Raw genomic sequence first — 21,424 nt, forward strand, 5'->3', positions numbered from 1 at the left:
GAAATGACACAAGGGTGGCTTGATGGAGTTGTCGATTACAATGTCGGTTGACTCCGATCCGCTACGTACCAGCTCATCCGCTATCTCATTGCCTTCGATATTGCAGTGACCCGGGACCCAGCATAAGGTAACGATTGATTTTAGGTCTTCCAGAGCTTTCCTGCAGTCCAAGACCGCAGCAGACTTGATTGAGTGGGACTTGAGTGATTTAAGGGCCGCCTGACTATCCACGTAGATAGTCACCGGTCCGGTTATGTCCCCTTTTTTATTGCTTATCAACTCTGCTGCTTTCTTAACTGCAAAGATTTGGGCCTGGAATACACTACAATGTTCGTTCAGGGCATCGCTGTAGACGCCTGCACCTGTTCCCATTTCCATCTTGGAGCCGTCGGTATAAACCTCTATACCGAGTAGAGGTGGGGAATTGTGGGTCCAGGCCTCCCTGTGGGGTATTCGTACATCAATCTCATCGAAGTGTAACTGTGGTGATATGTAATCACTGATTACCTCCGATCCCAGTTGGAATCCGGATCGTCGTAAGATAGAGGCATAACCGTAATCAGTGTTGTGCCATGAGTTTGTCTCTTTGAGACGGAGAGCACTCTTGGCTGCCAGCTCTTGTACTACAAGATTCAACGGGTGAAGATCTAGTAGGGCGTTGAGTGCTGCCTGTGGAGTGCTTTTCATAGCACCGGTAATTAACAGTGATGCCGCTCTTTGGACTGTGTTTAACTTGTGAAGAAGCGTCGTCTTGTTCAAAGCATTCCACCATACCAGAGAACCATAGGTGAAGATTGGGCGAACTATGGTCGTAAAAATCCAATGGATGACCTGTGGTTTCAGTCCCCAGCTCTTACCTATGGAGTTCTTGCAAGAATAGAGTGCTATTAGACCTCTCTTGGCACGTTCTTCGACATTCCTTTTCCATGTTAATTGATGGTCCAGGATGATGCCGAGGTACTTGGCTTCAAGAGACAGCTCCAGAACAACCCCATCAAGCATTGGTAGTGTGAATGGTTTTACTTTCCTCTTTTTGGTAAACAGGACCAGCTCAGTGTTAGACGGATTCACCCCAAGTCCATTGTTGTGCGCCCATCTTGATAATTTGACTAGAGCTCCTTGCATGAGTTCCGATAATGTTTGTGGGAACTTACCGCTGATCATTATGACCACGTCGTCGGCATAAGCAATAGTTTTTATTCGTAGTTTTTCATATTCCTTGAGTATTTCATTAATCACCAGAAGCCACAGCAGTAGCGATAGAACGCCACCTTGTGGTGTGCCCCTGGTGACAGACTTCAGAATGGAAGTCTCACCGATATTTGAATTGATTATCCTGCTGCTTAGCATTCCGTCAATCCAATTGATCAGTGTAAAGGAAATACCAAGGTTAGAGATTGTGTTATGGATAGATTCAAGCTTTACATTATTGAAGGCACCTTCTATATCGAGAAAGGCTGCTAACGTATAGTTTGATCCATCCATATTCCTCTCGATGAAGCCCACGACCTCATTCAGTGCAGTTTCCACCGATTTACCTTTGGTGTAGGCATGTTGGGCAGAACTTATAGCACTATTTCCAAGCCTGGCCCTTATTCCAAGGTCCAGCAGTCTTTCCAAAGTTTTCAAAAGAAAGGAAGACAGGCTGATCGGTCTATAGTCTTTGGGAAGTGTATGGTTTGACTTCCCCGCCTTGGGGATGTATGTCACAGTGACTTCCTTCCATAGAGCCGGAGTGAGCGATAAACACAGACAGGCTCTGAAAATATTGTCCAGATGTGGGAGTAATACCTCCGATGCATTTTGCAGCATGGCAGGGAAAACACCGTCTGAACCAGGTGATTTAAAGGGTTTGAAAGTGTTAATTGCCCAGGCTATCTTTGGACGACTTATGATCTCCTCGATGATGCTCACATCCCCAGTGGCTTGGTTGCAAGTGATTGGAGCACTAGTGCTCTCCACTACATCCATGCAGTTGGGAAAGTGGGTTTTGGCCAGGAGATCAAGGGTTTCTAGACCGGAGTTAGTCCATGTGCCATCATCCCGTTTAATACTCCCTATGGATTTGGGGTCCTTCGAGAGTACTCTACGGAATCTTGCAACGTCCTTAACTCCTTCTATAGACTCGCTAAAGCAGACCCATGATCTGCGTTTAGCTTTCTTTATTTCGCTGTTGTACTTATTGAAAGATAACTTATAGTTCTCCCAATCTGTGGACAACTTCGTTTTGTTGGCTTTATTATAGAGCCTTCTGCTAGTCCTTCAGAGGTTAGCTAGTTCTTTTGACCACCAGACCGGTTGACTTCTTCTGCCTGGATGGGTTAGTGGGCAGGCGGTCTCATAGCTATCCACGAGAACCTTTGTTACGTGATTCACTGCACTATCAAGCTCCTTGGCTGTTTTGGGGTATTGTGATACTCCCAGCTCGGAGCTTACTAGCTCATTGAATTTGTTCCAGTCTGTTTTCCGTGGATTTCTATGTGGTGGTTGTCGAATTCCGTCAATAGAGACTTGAAAGAGTATCTTCCGGTGATCCGAAAAGGAGCACTCTTCAGATACCCTCCAGTCACTAATGAGGGATTCGTCTTTATTAATTAAGGTTATGTCAATAACCTCCTCTCTGGTTCTATTTTGAAAGGTAAACTCCTTTCCCCTATTACATATTCTGAGATTAAACTTTAAAATACAATCGAATACAGACTCACCTCTGGCATTCGTATCGCTGCTGCCCCAGTGGAAGTGGTGAGCATTGGCATCACATCCTAAGATGACGAAGCAAGTGTGTGCAAGTTACTTCAATCGACTGTTTGTCGAGCACCCCGAGAGTGACAGGGCGAAAAGAAGAGTGTTACGTCGCATTAGATCTCTTCCTGCCGAGGATGAACCACCACAGTTTACAATATATGATGTTGCGAATGCCATCAGGAACGCTAAATCATCCAAAGCGTTGGGCCCTGACGGAATTTCCATGGTAATGTTGAAACAGCTGGATGAGCCGGGAGTGGAGTATCTCACTAAAGTTCTCAACCTGTCGCTAGCCACCCTTATTGTTCCCGAAGTCTGGAAAATGGGCAGGGTGGTCCCGCTACTGAAGCCAGGCAAGGATGCCAGCAAAGGTGAATCGTACAGGCCGATTTCGCTTTTGTCACCTGTAGCGAAGACCCTTGAGGCTTTAGTCCTCCCCAGCATTAGAAATAGCTATCAAGTTGCCGATCATCAGCATGGATTCCGTAAGCAGCACAGCACGACAACAGCGCTGTACGCCATCTCCAGACATATTTCAATTTCAAGAGAGAGAACTCAGCCAAGATCGGCCGTGTGATAGAACAGTGATGGTGGCGCTTGACTTATCAAAAGCCTCTAATACTGTCAAGCACTCCACGCTATTCGAGGACATCGAGCAGACAACCCTCCGGCCAAGTCTGAAACGTTGGATTATCAACTATATGTGTGGTCGCCAGTCGTATGTGGAATTCAGGAACAAGAAATCCAAGCCCCGTAGAGTGAAACAGGGAGTTCCCCAAGGAGGGGTGATATCTCCGGAACTGTTTAACCTCCACCTTTCCTGTATTCCGCCTCCTCCAGACGGCATTGAGATCGTAACGTATGCCGATGATTGTACGATCCTGGCGTCAGGTACCTACCCTGATAACTTCTGTGAGAGACTGAACTCCTATTTAACCGATCTTACCACCTTTTTCCACGCGAGGAATATGCAGATATCCGCCACTAAATCGACGACCTCTCCGTTCACCACAGGGACAATAGAGTTGAATATCAGGATCGATGGTAGCAGAATTCCGACCACAAACTGCCCCAAAAATTCTAGGGGTCACATTCGACACCACTTCCACGTCGTCCTCGCATGCCACAGCTATCTGCGATAAACTGGAATGTAGGAACAAGGTCCTCAAGTCCCTAACCGGCAGCACTTAGGGCGCAGATAAAGAAACCTCGTATAAAGCGGTAGGTCGGTCTGTGGTAATCTATGCGGCGCCAGTTTGGTCCCCTAATTTATGTGACACGCAGTGGGATAAGATAATTTGAGAACAGCAACAGGGTACCTCCTCAAATCTACAGTGGACCATTTACATGAGGAGGCAAAGATTCTTCCAGTACGGCAACATAATGAGATGCTATCGTTGCAGTAATTGCTCGGGTGTTACCGTGAGAGCCATCCCAATCACCATCTGCTGGCCACCGATGCACCCAGGTATATCAAGAAGGATATTCATGCTCTAGAGACGACGGTCCAACAATATAGGAGAGAACCTCTAGATCAACAGGCATATCAGGCAGGTTTGAACAGCATTCACACGGACACAGTTATTGTGTGAATGCAGTCATCGGAGCACATCGCCCATCTATCGCAACTGAAGAGCGTCAGCTGCCACGACAAACCAGAGTAGTTTTGGCTCAATTACGCTCGGGATATTGCAGTCGCCTAAATTCCTATTGGGCGGAAGTCGATCGCACCGTGCAAGACATCTGCCCAGTATGCGGCATGGGCCCGCACGATACTAAGCACTTATTCAACTGCCCCGCCAAGCCTACTCATCTGACTCCAGTGGATCTGTGGTTACATCCCATCGAAGTAGCCAACTTCCTGGACCTGGAGATAGACCCAGAGCCAGATTGAACAGGAGAACGAACATAATAATAGAACACTGTTACAACCAGTGTTTCGGAGTCGAGGTATTTTTGGCTCGACTCCAGACGAGTTTTTTTCACGACTCCGACTCCGAGAATGAATTCCTATTCCACTAAAAATGAATAAAACGTACAAAAATTTTGAATTTTTTTCTTTATTTTGGCCTATATAGGCTAAAGTGTTAGTTTTTCCTTACAAATTCATTTGAAAGGGCATTCGAAGAATAGCAATGTTAGAAAGTTTTTGTCGGTTTTCCTTTTTTGCACGAGTATATTTTGGACGGAATTCTTCCGCGTGAGAAAATCTTTAAGTTTTAAAAATTTTTGAAAATGAAGGGGCGATACAAATCATAAGGACTACATGCAATAAAAATTATAAGCAGTTCATGACCAATTTTCAAACTGGATTTTAGTGTGCTTAGCCTTAAAAGAAGACCCCCAGTTGTAAAGTTTATTAAAACCATTTTTCATGATTTTTTTCCGATAAACCTACATAACTTTTTGGCAGATTTTTTTCTTCATCAAAAGAGAAAAATATAACGAAGTTTTGAGGCCGTCTACGAAACCCTGTTTTTATTAAAGCATTTTGCGGTGCCAACTCTAGCTCGAAAGCTAATAAACCAATTGTCATATATTTTTGTGGCCGATTTCGAAAAAACACAGTTTATAGCGGCTAAGGCAGTATTGTTCCGATCGACTTACAAAATTTGACCACATATTCTATATTATTTACGCTTTCTACATTTTTCTTAAATTTATAAGTTAGGATCACCCCTAACTAAAATTCACCGCTAACATTTTGAACTTTGGTGTGGAGTGGATAATTTTATTTAATTATTTGAGATATATTGTGTACACCACTCAGCACGTAGACAGATGGATGTTTTCTGGATCTGAAAAATTAGCACACGATGAGATTTCGTGCATGACAATATCCTACAAAAATGTCAGACTTCTAAGTTATGGCGGGATGGATCTGTCGTTGACCAACAACGAATTTATGATGCCCTTATTCAGAAGCGTAACTATCCGAATTTCATATGTAGTTAATAGATTCTGCGAAATAACTCAGAAATTTCAGCTATGGGATCCTTTGGGGTTCTCAATTGGGACTTTCATTCCGAAAAGGGATTTTTCCAACCCCAGACCTTGACATCCATTTTGTGTCACAGGGTATTCAGTAAGATTTCCCATAGAGACCACAATGTCTTTAATAGATGACAAGGATGACTTCTCATAAAAAAACAAGATGAAAATACCAATAGACCTTTGTGAGAAGACCAGTAAGACTTCTGCAGGAAAAGGTTAAAGGTCCAATCTTAATTCGATTGTCATATAACTTTGTTTGCAAAAGCGTAAACAATCAATTGGATCAACAAAATAGGGATGAATAGACTACACTTCAGAGGATAGCAAATATCCTGTGAATTGACCTTTAATATACAATTTGCATGTATGTTTTCTTATACTTTTATTTTAAAATATATGATTTTTAAAAAAATGTTCTTGTTCCAAATTTAATGTTATATTTCTTTAACGTGGAAAAAATTTTGCCCGGAGTCGGAGTCGAGTTATTTTTTTCGACTCAGCCTCCGACTCCAGCAAAATTGCTCGACTCCGACTCGTAGTCTCCGACACCCTGTTTACAACAACAACAACCCACCATCATATGCTGCTACAAAAACTAAGAAAAATTATTGAATTTTGAAAGACTTTGGAATGTGTAACCTGTGTTGGACATACTCCAGTAGTGGAATTCTGTAACTTCTTGCCGACAACTTGATTTTTGTCGAAAACTTACCGACAAATTTCGTTATCGAAAACATAAGCGAAAAAAATTGTTTTCGCTCTTCAGAAAATTAATTGTTGAAAATCCCAGAAAGCGGTCTTCTACACTTATTAATATACATACCTTGGTTATATTGGCTGCCAGCTCTTGTACTACAAGATTCAACGGGTGAAGATCTAGTAGGGCGTTGAGTGCTGCCTGTGGAGTGCTTTTCATAGCACCGGTAATTAACAGTGATGCCGCTCTTTGGACTGTGTTTAACTTGTGAAGAAGCGTCGTCTTGTTCAAAGCATTCCACCATACCAGAGAACCATAGGTGAAGATTGGGCGAACTATGGTCGTAAAAATCCAATGGATGACCTGTGGTTTCAGTCCCCAGCTCTTACCTATGGAGTTCTTGCAAGAATAGAGTGCTATTAGACCTCTCTTGGCACGTTCTTCGACATTCCTTTTCCATGTTAATTGATGGTCCAGGATGATGCCGAGGTACTTGGCTTCAAGAGACAGCTCCAGAACAACCCCATCAAGCATTGGTAGTGTGAATGGTTTTACTTTCCTCTTTTTGGTAAACAGGACCAGCTCAGTGTTAGACGGATTCACCCCAAGTCCATTGTTGTGCGCCCATCTTGATAATTTGACTAGAGCTCCTTGCATGAGTTCCGATAATGTTTGTGGGAACTTACCGCTGATCATTATGACCACGTCGTCGGCATAAGCAATAGTTTTTATTCGTAGTTTTTCATATTCCTTGAGTATTTCATTAATCACCAGAAGCCACAGCAGTAGCGATAGAACGCCACCTTGTGGTGTGCCCCTGGTGACAGACTTCAGAATGGAAGTCTCACCGATATTTGAATTGATTATCCTGCTGCTTAGCATTCCGTCAATCCAATTGATCAGTGTAAAGGAAATACCAAGGTTAGAGATTGTGTTATGGATAGATTCAAGCTTTACATTATTGAAGGCACCTTCTATATCGAGAAAGGCTGCTAACGTATAGTTTGATCCATCCATATTCCTCTCGATGAAGCCCACGACCTCATTCAGTGCAGTTTCCACCGATTTACCTTTGGTGTAGGCATGTTGGGCAGAACTTATAGCACTATTTCCAAGCCTGGCCCTTATTCCAAGGTCCAGCAGTCTTTCCAAAGTTTTCAAAAGAAAGGAAGACAGGCTGATCGGTCTATAGTCTTTGGGAAGTGTATGGTTTGACTTCCCCGCCTTGGGGATGTATGTCACAGTGACTTCCTTCCATAGAGCCGGAGTGAGCGATAAACACAGACAGGCTCTGAAAATATTGTCCAGATGTGGGAGTAATACCTCCGATGCATTTTGCAGCATGGCAGGGAAAACACCGTCTGAACCAGGTGATTTAAAGGGTTTGAAAGTGTTAATTGCCCAGGCTATCTTTGGACGACTTATGATCTCCTCGATGATGCTCACATCCCCAGTGGCTTGGTTGCAAGTGATTGGAGCACTAGTGCTCTCCACTACATCCATGCAGTTGGGAAAGTGGGTTTTGGCCAGGAGATCAAGGGTTTCTAGACCGGAGTTAGTCCATGTGCCATCATCCCGTTTAATACTCCCTATGGATTTGGGGTCCTTCGAGAGTACTCTACGGAATCTTGCAACGTCCTTAACTCCTTCTATAGACTCGCTAAAGCAGACCCATGATCTGCGTTTAGCTTTCTTTATTTCGCTGTTGTACTTATTGAAAGATAACTTATAGTTCTCCCAATCTGTGGACAACTTCGTTTTGTTGGCTTTATTATAGAGCCTTCTGCTAGTCCTTCAGAGGTTAGCTAGTTCTTTTGACCACCAGACCGGTTGACTTCTTCTGCCTGGATGGGTTAGTGGGCAGGCGGTCTCATAGCTATCCACGAGAACCTTTGTTACGTGATTCACTGCACTATCAAGCTCCTTGGCTGTTTTGGGGTATTGTGATACTCCCAGCTCGGAGCTTACTAGCTCATTGAATTTGTTCCAGTCTGTTTTCCGTGGATTTCTATGTGGTGGTTGTCGAATTCCGTCAATAGAGACTTGAAAGAGTATCTTCCGGTGATCCGAAAAGGAGCACTCTTCAGATACCCTCCAGTCACTAATGAGGGATTCGTCTTTATTAATTAAGGTTATGTCAATAACCTCCTCTCTGGTTCTATTTTGAAAGGTAAACTCCTTTCCCCTATTACATATTCTGAGATTAAACTTTAAAATACAATCGAATACAGACTCACCTCTGGCATTCGTATCGCTGCTGCCCCAGTGGAAGTGGTGAGCATTGGCATCACATCCTAAGATGACGAAGCAAGTGTGTGCAAGTTACTTCAATCGACTGTTTGTCGAGCACCCCGAGAGTGACAGGGCGAAAAGAAGAGTGTTACGTCGCATTAGATCTCTTCCTGCCGAGGATGAACCACCACAGTTTACAATATATGATGTTGCGAATGCCATCAGGAACGCTAAATCATCCAAAGCGTTGGGCCCTGACGGAATTTCCATGGTAATGTTGAAACAGCTGGATGAGCCGGGAGTGGAGTATCTCACTAAAGTTCTCAACCTGTCGCTAGCCACCCTTATTGTTCCCGAAGTCTGGAAAATGGGCAGGGTGGTCCCGCTACTGAAGCCAGGCAAGGATGCCAGCAAAGGTGAATCTTACAGGCCGATTTCGCTTTTGTCACCTGTAGCGAAGACCCTTGAGGCTTTAGTCCTCCCCAGCATTAGAAATAGCTATCAAGTTGCCGATCATCAGCATGGATTCCGTAAGCAGCACAGCACGACAACAGCGCTGTACGCCATCTCCAGACATATTTCAATTTCAAGAGAGAGAACTCAGCCAAGATCGGCCGTGTGATAGAACAGTGATGGTGGCGCTTGACTTATCAAAAGCCTCTAATACTGTCAAGCACTCCACGCTATTCGAGGACATCGAGCAGACAACCCTCCGGCCAAGTCTGAAACGTTGGATTATCAACTATATGTGTGGTCGCCAGTCGTATGTGGAATTCAGGAACAAGAAATCCAAGCCCCGTAGAGTGAAACAGGGAGTTCCCCAAGGAGGGGTGATATCTCCGGAACTGTTTAACCTCCACCTTTCCTGTATTCCGCCTCCTCCAGACGGCATTGAGATCGTAACGTATGCCGATGATTGTACGATCCTGGCGTCAGGTACCTACCCTGATAACTTCTGTGAGAGACTGAACTCCTATTTAACCGATCTTACCACCTTTTTCCACGCGAGGAATATGCAGATATCCGCCACTAAATCGACGACCTCTCCGTTCACCACAGGGACAATAGAGTTGAATATCAGGATCGATGGTAGCAGAATTCCGACCACAAACTGCCCCAAAAATTCTAGGGGTCACATTCGACACCACTTCCACGTCGTCCTCGCATGCCACAGCTATCTGCGATAAACTGGAATGTAGGAACAAGGTCCTCAAGTCCCTAACCGGCAGCACTTAGGGCGCAGATAAAGAAACCTCGTATAAAGCGGTAGGTCGGTCTGTGGTAATCTATGCGGCGCCAGTTTGGTCCCCTAATTTATGTGACACGCAGTGGGATAAGATAATTTGAGAACAGCAACAGGGTACCTCCTCAAATCTACAGTGGACCATTTACATGAGGAGGCAAAGATTCTTCCAGTACGGCAACATAATGAGATGCTATCGTTGCAGTAATTGCTCGGGTGTTACCGTGAGAGCCATCCCAATCACCATCTGCTGGCCACCGATGCACCCAGGTATATCAAGAAGGATATTCATGCTCTAGAGACGACGGTCCAACAATATAGGAGAGAACCTCTAGATCAACAGGCATATCAGGCAGGTTTGAACAGCATTCACACGGACACAGTTATTGTGTGAATGCAGTCATCGGAGCACATCGCCCATCTATCGCAACTGAAGAGCGTCAGCTGCCACGACAAACCAGAGTAGTTTTGGCTCAATTACGCTCGGGATATTGCAGTCGCCTAAATTCCTATTGGGCGGAAGTCGATCGCACCGTGCAAGACATCTGCCCAGTATGCGGCATGGGCCCGCACGATACTAAGCACTTATTCAACTGCCCCGCCAAGCCTACTCATCTGACTCCAGTGGATCTGTGGTTACATCCCATCGAAGTAGCCAACTTCCTGGACCTGGAGATAGACCCAGAGCCAGATTGAACAGGAGAACGAACATAATAATAGAACACTGTTACAACCAGTGTTTCGGAGTCGAGGTATTTTTGGCTCGACTCCAGACGAGTTTTTTTCACGACTCCGACTCCGAGAATGAATTCCTATTCCACTAAAAATGAATAAAACGTACAAAAATTTTGAATTTTTTTCTTTATTTTGGCCTATATAGGCTAAAGTGTTAGTTTTTCCTTACAAATTCATTTGAAAGGGCATTCGAAGAATAGCAATGTTAGAAAGTTTTTGTCGGTTTTCCTTTTTTGCACGAGTATATTTTGGACGGAATTCTTCCGCGTGAGAAAATCTTTAAGTTTTAAAAATTTTTGAAAATGAAGGGGCGATACAAATCATAAGGACTACATGCAATAAAAATTATAAGCAGTTCATGACCAATTTTCAAACTGGATTTTAGTGTGCTTAGCCTTAAAAGAAGACCCCCAGTTGTAAAGTTTATTAAAACCATTTTTCATGATTTTTTTCCGATAAACCTACATAACTTTTTGGCAGATTTTTTTCTTCATCAAAAGAGAAAAATATAACGAAGTTTTGAGGCCGTCTACGAAACCCTGTTTTTATTAAAGCATTTTGCGGTGCCAACTCTAGCTCGAAAGCTAATAAACCAATTGTCATATATTTTTGTGGCCGATTTCGAAAAAACACAGTTTATAGCGGCTAAGGCAGTATTGTTCCGATCGACTTACAAAATTTGACCACATATTCTATATTATTTACGCTTTCTACATTTTTCTTAAATTTATAAGTTAGGATCACCCCTAACTAAAATTCACCGCTAACATTTTGAACTTTGGTGTGGAGTGGATAATTTTATTTAATTATTTGAGATATATTGTGTACACCACTCAGCACGTAGACAGATGGATGTTTTCTGGATCTGAAAAATTAGCACACGATGAGATTTCGTGCATGACAATATCCTACAAAAATGTCAGACTTCTAAGTTATGGCGGGATGGATCTGTCGTTGACCAACAACGAATTTATGATGCCCTTATTCAGAAGCGTAACTATCCGAATTTCATATGTAGTTAATAGATTCTGCGAAATAACTCAGAAATTTCAGCTATGGGATCCTTTGGGGTTCTCAATTGGGACTTTCATTCCGAAAAGGGATTTTTCCAACCCCAGACCTTGACATCCATTTTGTGTCACAGGGTATTCAGTAAGATTTCCCATAGAGACCACAATGTCTTTAATAGAAGACAAGGATGACTTCTCATAAAAAAACAAGATGAAAATACCAATAGACCTTTGTGAGAAGACCAGTAAGACTTCTGCAGGAAAAGGTTAAAGGTCCAATCTTAATTCGATTGTCATATAACTTTGTTTGCAAAAGCGTAAACAATCAATTGGATCAACAAAATAGGGATGAATAGACTACACTTCAGAGGATAGCAAATATCCTGTGAATTGACCTTTAATATACAATTTGCATGTATGTTTTCTTATACTTTTATTTTAAAATATATGATTTTTAAAAAAATGTTCTTGTTCCAAATTTAATGTTATATTTCTTTAACGTGGAAAAAATTTTGCCCGGAGTCGGAGTCGAGTTATTTTTTTCGACTCAGCCTCCGACTCCAGCAAAATTGCTCGACTCCGACTCGTAGTCTCCGACACCCTGTTTACAACAACAACAACCCACCATCATATGCTGCTACAAAAACTAAGAAAAATTATTGAATTTTGAAAGACTTTGGAATGTGTAACCTGTGTTGGACATACTCCAGTAGTGGAATTCTGTAACTTCTTACCGACAACTTGATTTTTGTCGAAAACTTACCGACAAATTTCGTTATCGAAAACATAAGCGAAAAAAATTGTTTTCGCTCTTCAGAAAATTAATTGTTGAAAATCCCAGAAAGCGGTCTTCTACACTTATTAATATACATACCTTGGTTATTAGCAATTAAAAATACACACCTAAACTATTTTTTAGTATTTATTTAAATTTTCACTAAAATGAACAACAACAAAAATACATACATATGTGTAATACTTGTCATTGTAGAACATTTGTCATACATATGTGCATATATTTACACAGCTTTAGATGATGCTTCCAGTGGCGAAGCGTTTATATGGGGCAAATTTAATTTTATAAAGCTCCCGACATTTGCATCTACTAAGTCATGTATTTTCGGCTCCTCCTTATTTTCTGTGAAAAACCATCGCTTTTTATTTATTAAAAACAGGATCATTAGTAAAGGCAGGTGCAGCAACGAAAATCGGAACAGTTTCCTAGATGTCCCACTGTTGGAGTCCTTATAAAATTTGTAAGCTGTAAATAAAAAAAAAAATATTTATACTCATATAAAAATATATTTTTTAAAAAGTAGACAAAATGACAGCATGTATAAAATGGTTTGGATTCAAATAATTCTGGAAATTATAGCTGGTGTAGAAGATTGGGGCACATCACATTACTAAATTGATTTATTTTTAGGCGTTATAAAACTGTGCGACAGTTTTAATGACAAAAATGCTGGTGATAAGAAAACAAGCTGGCTAAGATAGAAAATGAAAATACCGTTGATTGTGGCGTTATACAAAATATGTGGTTTTCAAAGGTTCTAAATCTAAATTTTCTGGAGAGCGAAAACAAATTTTGTAGAAATATTTGCGGCATTTGGATGATTTTGTTCCGTTTTTTTCTCTTTTTACATATTCATAGAGTGCTCTGTTCCAGAACCTGCAAGAAGGTACTATTTTTTACTACGATAACATTTTTTCCATTATGTTATCGGAAAAAATAGTAAAAATTAGTAGATTCTTGCAGTACTGGAACAGACCAAGAGGATGCAGAAAAAATTTTATGAATATAGCTCTGTTCCTTTACGTTCAAGAATCTTCAAGTTTTACCACTTTTTACTCGAAAAGCGTTCCTTTACTTCTGACACAATACAATTCATATGAGAGCAGTTCACAACTTTTACTACTTTTGCCGGTTTTACCATTTTCAAAAGTAAAGGAACAGGCCATATGTACAAATTTTTCGATTTTTTATAAATATATGGGCTGTTCCCGTACTTTATAAAGTGGTAAAAGTCGTAAAACTTGTAAAAGTCGTAAACGATTTTCATATAAATTTTGTGCACGGGAACGCAAAATGTGTTAAAGTGGTAAAAATTGTAAAAACTTTTTAGTTCTGGAACAGAGCTATAGCTTAATTATTTTTTTAAAAAAGCATCTTCGCGTGTGCTTATTAATTTTAGGTTTGCTTTCCATAAAAAGAGTAAAGGAAATGTAAACACACAAACATGTATTGTTTTTCGGTGAAAATTATTTTCGAATTTATTACCCAATCTTCATAGAAATAAAACTCACATGATAAAAAATTGTTAATTGAAAAATGTCTAATAATGATCAACGGCGAAAATAAACTAAAAAAGTCAAAAGATTTTTCATTTCAGCTGTAAGCACCCTCGCCTAGCACTCAGAAAGTTTACCAGAACATCAAAATTTTCGGCGGTGGCAAATTCCCTAAGTGTAAGGTTGGCTTACATTTCCTGAGCATTTCAAGTGGTGTCGTAGGACACGCCTATTGAGAGAAATTTTCCTTGTCCCTTCGGGAATATCGTGGGAACATATGTATGTTTGCGATTTACTGCGGTTTATATTAGGTATGTCTGGTTACTTTCCCAGAAAGAATTTTTAACATATTCATAGAGTGCTCTGTTCCAGAACCTGCAAGAAGCTACTATTTTTTACTACGATAACATTTTTTCCATTATGTTATCGGAAAAAATAGTAAAAATTAGTAGATTCTTGCAGTACTGGAACAGACCAAGAGGATGCAGAAAAAATTTTATGAATATAGCTCTGTTCCTTTACGTTCAAGAATCTTCAAGTTTTACCACTTTTTACTCGAAAAGCGTTCCTTTACTTCTGACACAATACAATTCATATGAGAGCAGTTCACAACTTTTACTACTTTTGCCGGTTTTACCATTTTCAAAAGTAAAGGAACAGGCCATATGTACAAATTTTTCGATTTTTTATAAATATATGGCCTGTTCCCGTACTTTATAAAGTGGTAAAAGTCGTAAAACTTGTAAAAGTCGTAAACGATTTTCATATAAATTTTGTGTACGGGAACGCAAAATGTGTTAAAGTGGTAAAAATTGTAAAAACTTTTTAGTTCTGGAACAGAGCTATAGCTTAATTATTTTTTTAAAAAAACATCTTCGCGTGTGCTTATTAATTTTAGGTTTGCTTTCCATAAAAAGAGTAAAGGAAATGTAAACACACAAACATGTATTGTTTTTCGGTGAAAATTATTTTCGAATTTATTACCCAATCTTCATAGAAATAAAACTCACATGATAAAAAATTGTTAATTGAAAAATGTCTAATAATGATCAACGGCGAAAATAAACTAAAAAAGTCAAAAGATTTTTCATTTCAGCTGTAAGCACCCTCGCCTAGCACTCAGAAAGTTTACCAGAACATCAAAATTTTCGGCGGTGGCAAATTCCCTAAGTGTAAGGTTGGCTTACATTTCCTGAGCATTTCAAGTGGTGTCGTAGGACACGCCTATTGAGAGAAATTTTCCTTGTCCCTTCGGGAATATCGTGGGAACATATGTATGTTTGCGATTTACTGCGGTTTATATTAGGTATGTCTGGTTACTTTCCCAGAAAGAATTTTTAACATATTCATAGAGTGCTCTGTTCCAGAACCTGCAAGAAGCTACTATTTTTTACTACGATAACATTTTTTCCATTATGTTATCGGAAAAAATAGTAAAAATTAGTAGATTCTTGCAGTACTGGAACAGACCAAGAGGATGCAGAAAAAATTTTATGAATATAGCTCTGTTCCTTTACGTTCAAGAATCTTCAAGTTTTACCACTTTTTACTCGAAAAGCGTTCCTTTACTTCTGACACAATACAATTCATATGAGAGCAGTTCACAACTTTTACTACTTTTGCCGGTTTTACCATTTTCAAAAGTAAAGGAACAGGCCATATGTACAAATTTTTCGATTTTTTATAAATATATGGGCTGTTCCCGTACTTTATAAAGTGGTAAAAGTCGTAAAACTTGTAAAAGTCGTAAACGATTTTCATATAAATTTTGTGCACGGGAACGCAAAATGTGTTAAAGTGGTAAAAATTGTAAAAACTTTTTAGTTCTGGAACAGAGCTATAGCTTAATTATTTTTTTAAAAAAGCATCTTCGCGTGTGCTTATTAATTTTAGGTTTGCTTTCCATAAAAAGAGTAAAGGAAATGTAAACACACAAACATGTATTGTTTTTCGGTGAAAATTATTTTCGAATTTATTACCCAATCTTCATAGAAATAAAACTCACATGATAAAAAATTGTTAATTGAAAAATGTCTAATAATGATCAACGACGAAAATAAACTAAAAAAGTCAAAAGATTTTTCATTTCAGCTGTAAGCACCCTCGCCTAGCACTCAGAAAGTTTACCAGAACATCAAAAGTTTCGGCGGTGGCAAATTCCCTAAGTGTAAGGTTGGCTTACATTTCCTGAGCATTTCAAGTGGTGTCGTAGGACACGCCTATTGAGAGAAGTTTTCCTTGTCCCTTCGGGAATATCGTGGGAACATATGTATGTTTGCGATTTACTGCGGTTTATATTAGGTATGTCTGGTTACTTTCCCAGAAAGAATTTTTAACATATTCATAGAGTGCTCTGTTCCAGAACCTGCAAGAAGCTACTATTTTTTACTACGATAACATTTTTTCCATTATGTTATCGGAAAAAATAGTAAAAATTAGTAGATTCTTGCAGTACTGGAACAGACCAAGAGGATGCAGAAAAAATTTTATGAATATAGCTCTGTTCCTTTACGTTCAAGAATCTTCAAGTTTTACCACTTTTTACTCGAAAAGCGTTCCTTTACTTCTGACACAATACAATTCATATGAGAGCAGTTCACAACTTTTACTACTTCCCAGCAAAAAAAAATGGAAGTGGTGCAAGTTGGAGTGAGGATTTCATTACATGCATGGATGCGCTTCCAGTGGACTAATGAAAAAGGCAATCCTTTTCCTCACATTTGGATTACATCCAACAAGCACTTTTATGTATAAACGATAAAAAATTCAATTTTCATTCAACAAATGAAATTAAAGTAATACGGAGTTTATATTATAGTTTTTTGCAGGGTTAACCTTCTTTATGAGGATTTGTTTGAAGTATATACAATGGAAATGACATTTGAAACCCAGACCCACTGGGTTAACCTTGTTATATATAAACGGCCTATAAGAATAAAATTAAAATGTCTTATTAATGGCCTGTTCCCGTACTTTACAAAGTGGTAAAAGTCGTAAACGATTTTCATACAAATTTTGTGTACGGGAACGCAAAACTCGTAAAAGTGGTAAAAATTGTAAAAATGGAGTGCTTCCTAGCTGCGTGCTGCGGAAGCAAAATGGAGTGCTTCCTAACTGCGTGCTGCGGAAGCAAAATGGAGTGCTTCCTTTCTGCGCGCTCCCTTGTAAAATTCACTGAGGAATTCATAGAAAAAGAAGCACTTCGTGACACTTGCACCAGTGATTTAACTGCTTCCGTGGATGCAAACTTTTTGCTGGGTTTTGCCGGTTTTACCATTTTCAAAAGTAAAGGAACAGGCCATATGTACAAATTTTTCGATTTTTTATAAATATATGGCCTGTTCCCGTACTTTATAAAGTGGTAAAAGTCGTAAAACTTGTAAAAGTCGTAAACGATTTTCATATAAATTTTGTGTACGGGAACGCAAAATGTGTTAAAGTGGTAAAAATTGTAAAAACTTTTTAGTTCTGGAACAGAGCTATAGCTTAATTATTTTTTTAAAAAAACATCTTCGCGTGTGCTTATTAATTTTAGGTTTGCTTTCCATAAAAAGAGTAAAGGAAATGTAAACACACAAACATGTATTGTTTTTCGGTGAAAATTATTTTCGAATTTATTACCCAATCTTCATAGAAATAAAACTCACATGATAAAAAATTGTTAATTGAAAAATGTCTAATAATGATCAACGGCGAAAATAAACTAAAAAAGTCAAAAGATTTTTCATTTCAGCTGTAAGCACCCTCGCCTAGCACTCAGAAAGTTTACCAGAACATCAAAATTTTCGGCGGTGGCAAATTCCCTAAGTGTAAGGTTGGCTTACATTTCCTGAGCATTTCAAGTGGTGTCGTAGGACACGCCTATTGAGAGAAATTTTCCTTGTCCCTTCGGGAATATCGTGGGAACATATGTATGTTTGCGATTTACTGTGGTTTATATTAGGTATGTCTGGTTACTTTCCCAGAAAGAATTTTCCAGCAAGAACTTTCTCAGAGAGTAAGGAAATAGACACCGCAAAACATGCAAACAATCAGCTGATTTGCCAAAACAGAACAATAATGCCGTCATTAAAGGAACCAAAGCAAGCAAAAATGTTGTATTTTATAAAAACTAGGCGAACCGGTCCGCTTTGCAGACCCTTGAAAAGGTTTTATGTTACCTTTCAATTATTTTTTTTTTTTGCATCGCTAATTAGACGGAATCTGCAGAAATGTTGGCGTTGATATATGTACAATTTTAACATACCGCAAAAGAACTGATGACTTGAGGCATGCATTTATTTCATCTGCTGAAGTGTTTGTCTAAAACAGTGGCAACTTAAGGACCGACTGTGTCGTCCTTCCATCTTCTTATAATGTCTATCTTATATACCTCTAGTGGGATTCTTTAACTCATTTTTTGAGTTACCGACAAAAATCGGAAATTTAAAACGCAAAATTATGAATGAAACGTTCAAATAAAAGTTGGCAACACTGTTGCTATCGGTACAACTTTACGACTACTTTTTATTGGTCGTTAACTTACCAAATAATATCGTTAATTACCGAAATTAAAAGCATTTTAATTTTAACGATTTTTTTAGGTAACTTCAAAAACGTGTTAGAGAATTGCTATTGCTATAGCTATCGATATGTTGCCTTCTAATCCAAACACTTGCTTTCCAATAAGACCAAAGCTTCGTTATGTATAACATCTGGTATTTCCATTGATTTGTAACGTTAGTAAGTTTTACATATAGCGCATTTAAAAAATAGGGCACAGGGGATAACCCTCTTCTCCGAAATATATAGCCTATTTCCAACATTGGTCATCTCGGTACAACATCAGAAAATGTTATGGAAATCGCTTCAGAAGTTTTGGAAATATATCGTATTTAAAAATGGCATGGCCCAAAACTTCCCAATAAGTACCTAGGAATCAAATTCATTTTCATTGCAAATTCATTTTCAAAGCGATACGTAAGCAAGATATACAAAAATAGCGTTTTTAAAATATAGTGCCTTGTGGAGGTACCCCTATGAAATTCAACAAAATATATTGCCAATTTTCACCAGAGGTCATCCCTGTACATTCTCTGAAATGTTCAAGAAAATCGGTAAAGTAATTTTAGATTAATAGCATATTTAAAAAAAGTGGGTGTGTTGGAGTCCTTAAGCCCCTAATGAGTACCTAGGGTCAGAGATACAACCACCATTGCCTCGCAAATTAATTTTCTCACCGATACGTTCGTCAGTTTAAAAAATATGGCAAGGGGACGTATCTCGCCCCCTCCGAAATTCAACAAAATATATAACTTATTTTCACCATGGGTCCTCCCTATACTTTCTCTGAAGTTTTATGTTGAATACTATGATGGTGCTAAAAATTGTGACTGGTAGTTTGCATTAAAATTTCCTAATTTCGTCAATTAGATTTAATGTTCCTTTTAGATCTAGTAGATAATATCAAATTCTTTACACAGATTTTCAAAGGGCGATCCAGTTAGTAAAATGTGTGCTGATTTTAATTCGTTACACTGTAATGTAGATTTTGGCATGACTTTAGAAGTTATAAAAAATAGCATAATTTTATTTTTAAATGAGTAGTATATGTATCCTTTAACGTTTAACTAACTGACTGATGAAGTTGATTCTGTAGCTGGTTTTCGATTTACTTCTCATACACATCATGATGTGGATCATGGTGTGTACGCGATCCCTACGAAAAGGGAGGTCAGTCCCTCGGTCGGCAGGGGTGGGTCGTTTATCTAAACCTTCATTGCTTGGCATTACAATTTATTACATCATTTTTATACATTTACAGTCTCAGAAATGTTACTTCAAATGGAATTTTCAAATATTTACTAACACGAATTCAACAATTGCTCTGCAAAAATATACAAATTTTTATTGCGATAACATTTTTTTCTTTATGATATCTAAAAAATTGTAGATTCTTGCAGTACTGGAACAGAGCATAATGCACCTGTTCAACATAAGGCTTGTAACTTAAAATGTTGTATTTTTAGTAGAGTCAAAACACTGTTGATACACAGGTAGTGACTCTGAAGATATGAAGAGTGACATAACGACATATTTCGACGAAAGAGTAGACAAAATAAATGTCAATCCCACGGCAGCGGGTTTTTCGTACCGGATTGACCCGGAACATGGTAAAATTACCTAGGTTTGAAATGTCAAAAAAGTTTGGGAATTCACCATGAAAAATCAAAATACTCAAACGTCAAAAACAATCACAACAAAAACCATATGATTAGGTTGTTCTGCGTTTTGATAATAATAATTGTTCCACAAACATCCCATACGGGACAAGGGAGACTTCTCTCATATAAATGAATGCACACCGATTCATATTAGCTCAATGATATGGGACCTACTGTTTATCGTCGAGTCCGAACGGCGTGTCTTAAGACACCACTTTGTAGAGAAGTTTTACATGGCTGAAGAACTCAGGAAATGTCGCCAACATTACTGAGGGGTACTTTGCGACCGTTGAAAATTGTGATGTTGACTGGCCGGGGAATCGAACACACGACCCTCAGCTTGCAAGGCGGGTGTGCATACCTTTGCACCACGGTGGCACACTGCGTTTTGATTGGTTAAATAAATTTGCCGCGATGTTCACATGCCAAGGCGAATTGTTTTGTTTTTTGCCTTGTTTACAAATTTTGAATTTTATATTACAAAAAAAGTTTCTTTGTTGTAGCAATTCGCCGATGCATCTACCTAGGTAATTGTGCCATGACCCTGAACCATAGTGTTTCGGCCAGCGGCTGCCAACCCAGCATTAATGCTATGCGTCTACATAGGGTTAAATGCTGCTAAAACAACAACAAAATAGTGTGATACTTTTGCAGTTGATCACTATTTATTTTTTAACATGGATGTGTGGTAATAAATATCTCTAAAAATGACATTCGCCTTAATAAGGCGAAAATAAATTTATTTCAGCATGAGCAGGCAGATCCACCATCAACATGCAAAACTTTAGTAGGCAATAATTGATCAAAAATCTTCTGTAGTGAAATTCTGTAACTAATTTTTCGAGTTACAGGCTAATGTCGGTAAAATTAAAATGTATAACAATCTGGTTTAGATTGTTCAGAAAAACAAAAGACGAGGATTGATGTATACTGCCGGACGGACAAATTGTCTCATTGTGATCTTATCTGATAGTTACATAACGTGTTAGAATGGAGATCACCCCTTGTGATCTTATCTGATGGTTATGTAACGCGTTAGATTGTAGATCACAAACTGAGCGATTTTATTGAATTTTGTTCTAGCTTAAGTACAAATCGTGAGAAGAAATAGTAGGGAGTAAATATATTAGTAATAGTTTACAGTTGCATAAAATGGTATATCGAAAGTAGTAATTAATGAGTTATTTTACAAGATTAGTAGAATAAATTATTTACATAGTTGCATTCTGTCAGTTAACTTTAAAATACAATGAATCAATCACAATGGGAAATT

At 39.1% G+C, this 21,424-nt stretch overlaps 1 protein-coding gene across 1 annotated transcript in view; it reads right to left on the reverse strand.

Moving 5' to 3' along the window:
* Positions 1-12,560: 12,560 nt before the first annotated feature.
* The window catches only part of Cox10 (Cytochrome c oxidase assembly factor 10), a 41,933-nt gene continuing 33,069 nt past the window's right edge, over positions 12,561-21,424 (reverse strand). The window contains exon 4 of the mRNA XM_073968772.1: positions 12,561-12,917. Coding sequence (XP_073824873.1) covers positions 12,676-12,917 — 242 coding nt within the window. The 3' untranslated portion in view covers positions 12,561-12,675. The remainder of the gene's footprint in view (positions 12,918-21,424) is intronic.

The sequence above is a fragment of the Musca autumnalis genome, unplaced genomic scaffold (assembly GCF_047663935.1).
Source record: "Musca autumnalis isolate F117 unplaced genomic scaffold, ASM4766393v1 scaffold_2, whole genome shotgun sequence".
NCBI lineage: Eukaryota > Metazoa > Arthropoda > Insecta > Diptera > Muscidae > Musca > Musca autumnalis.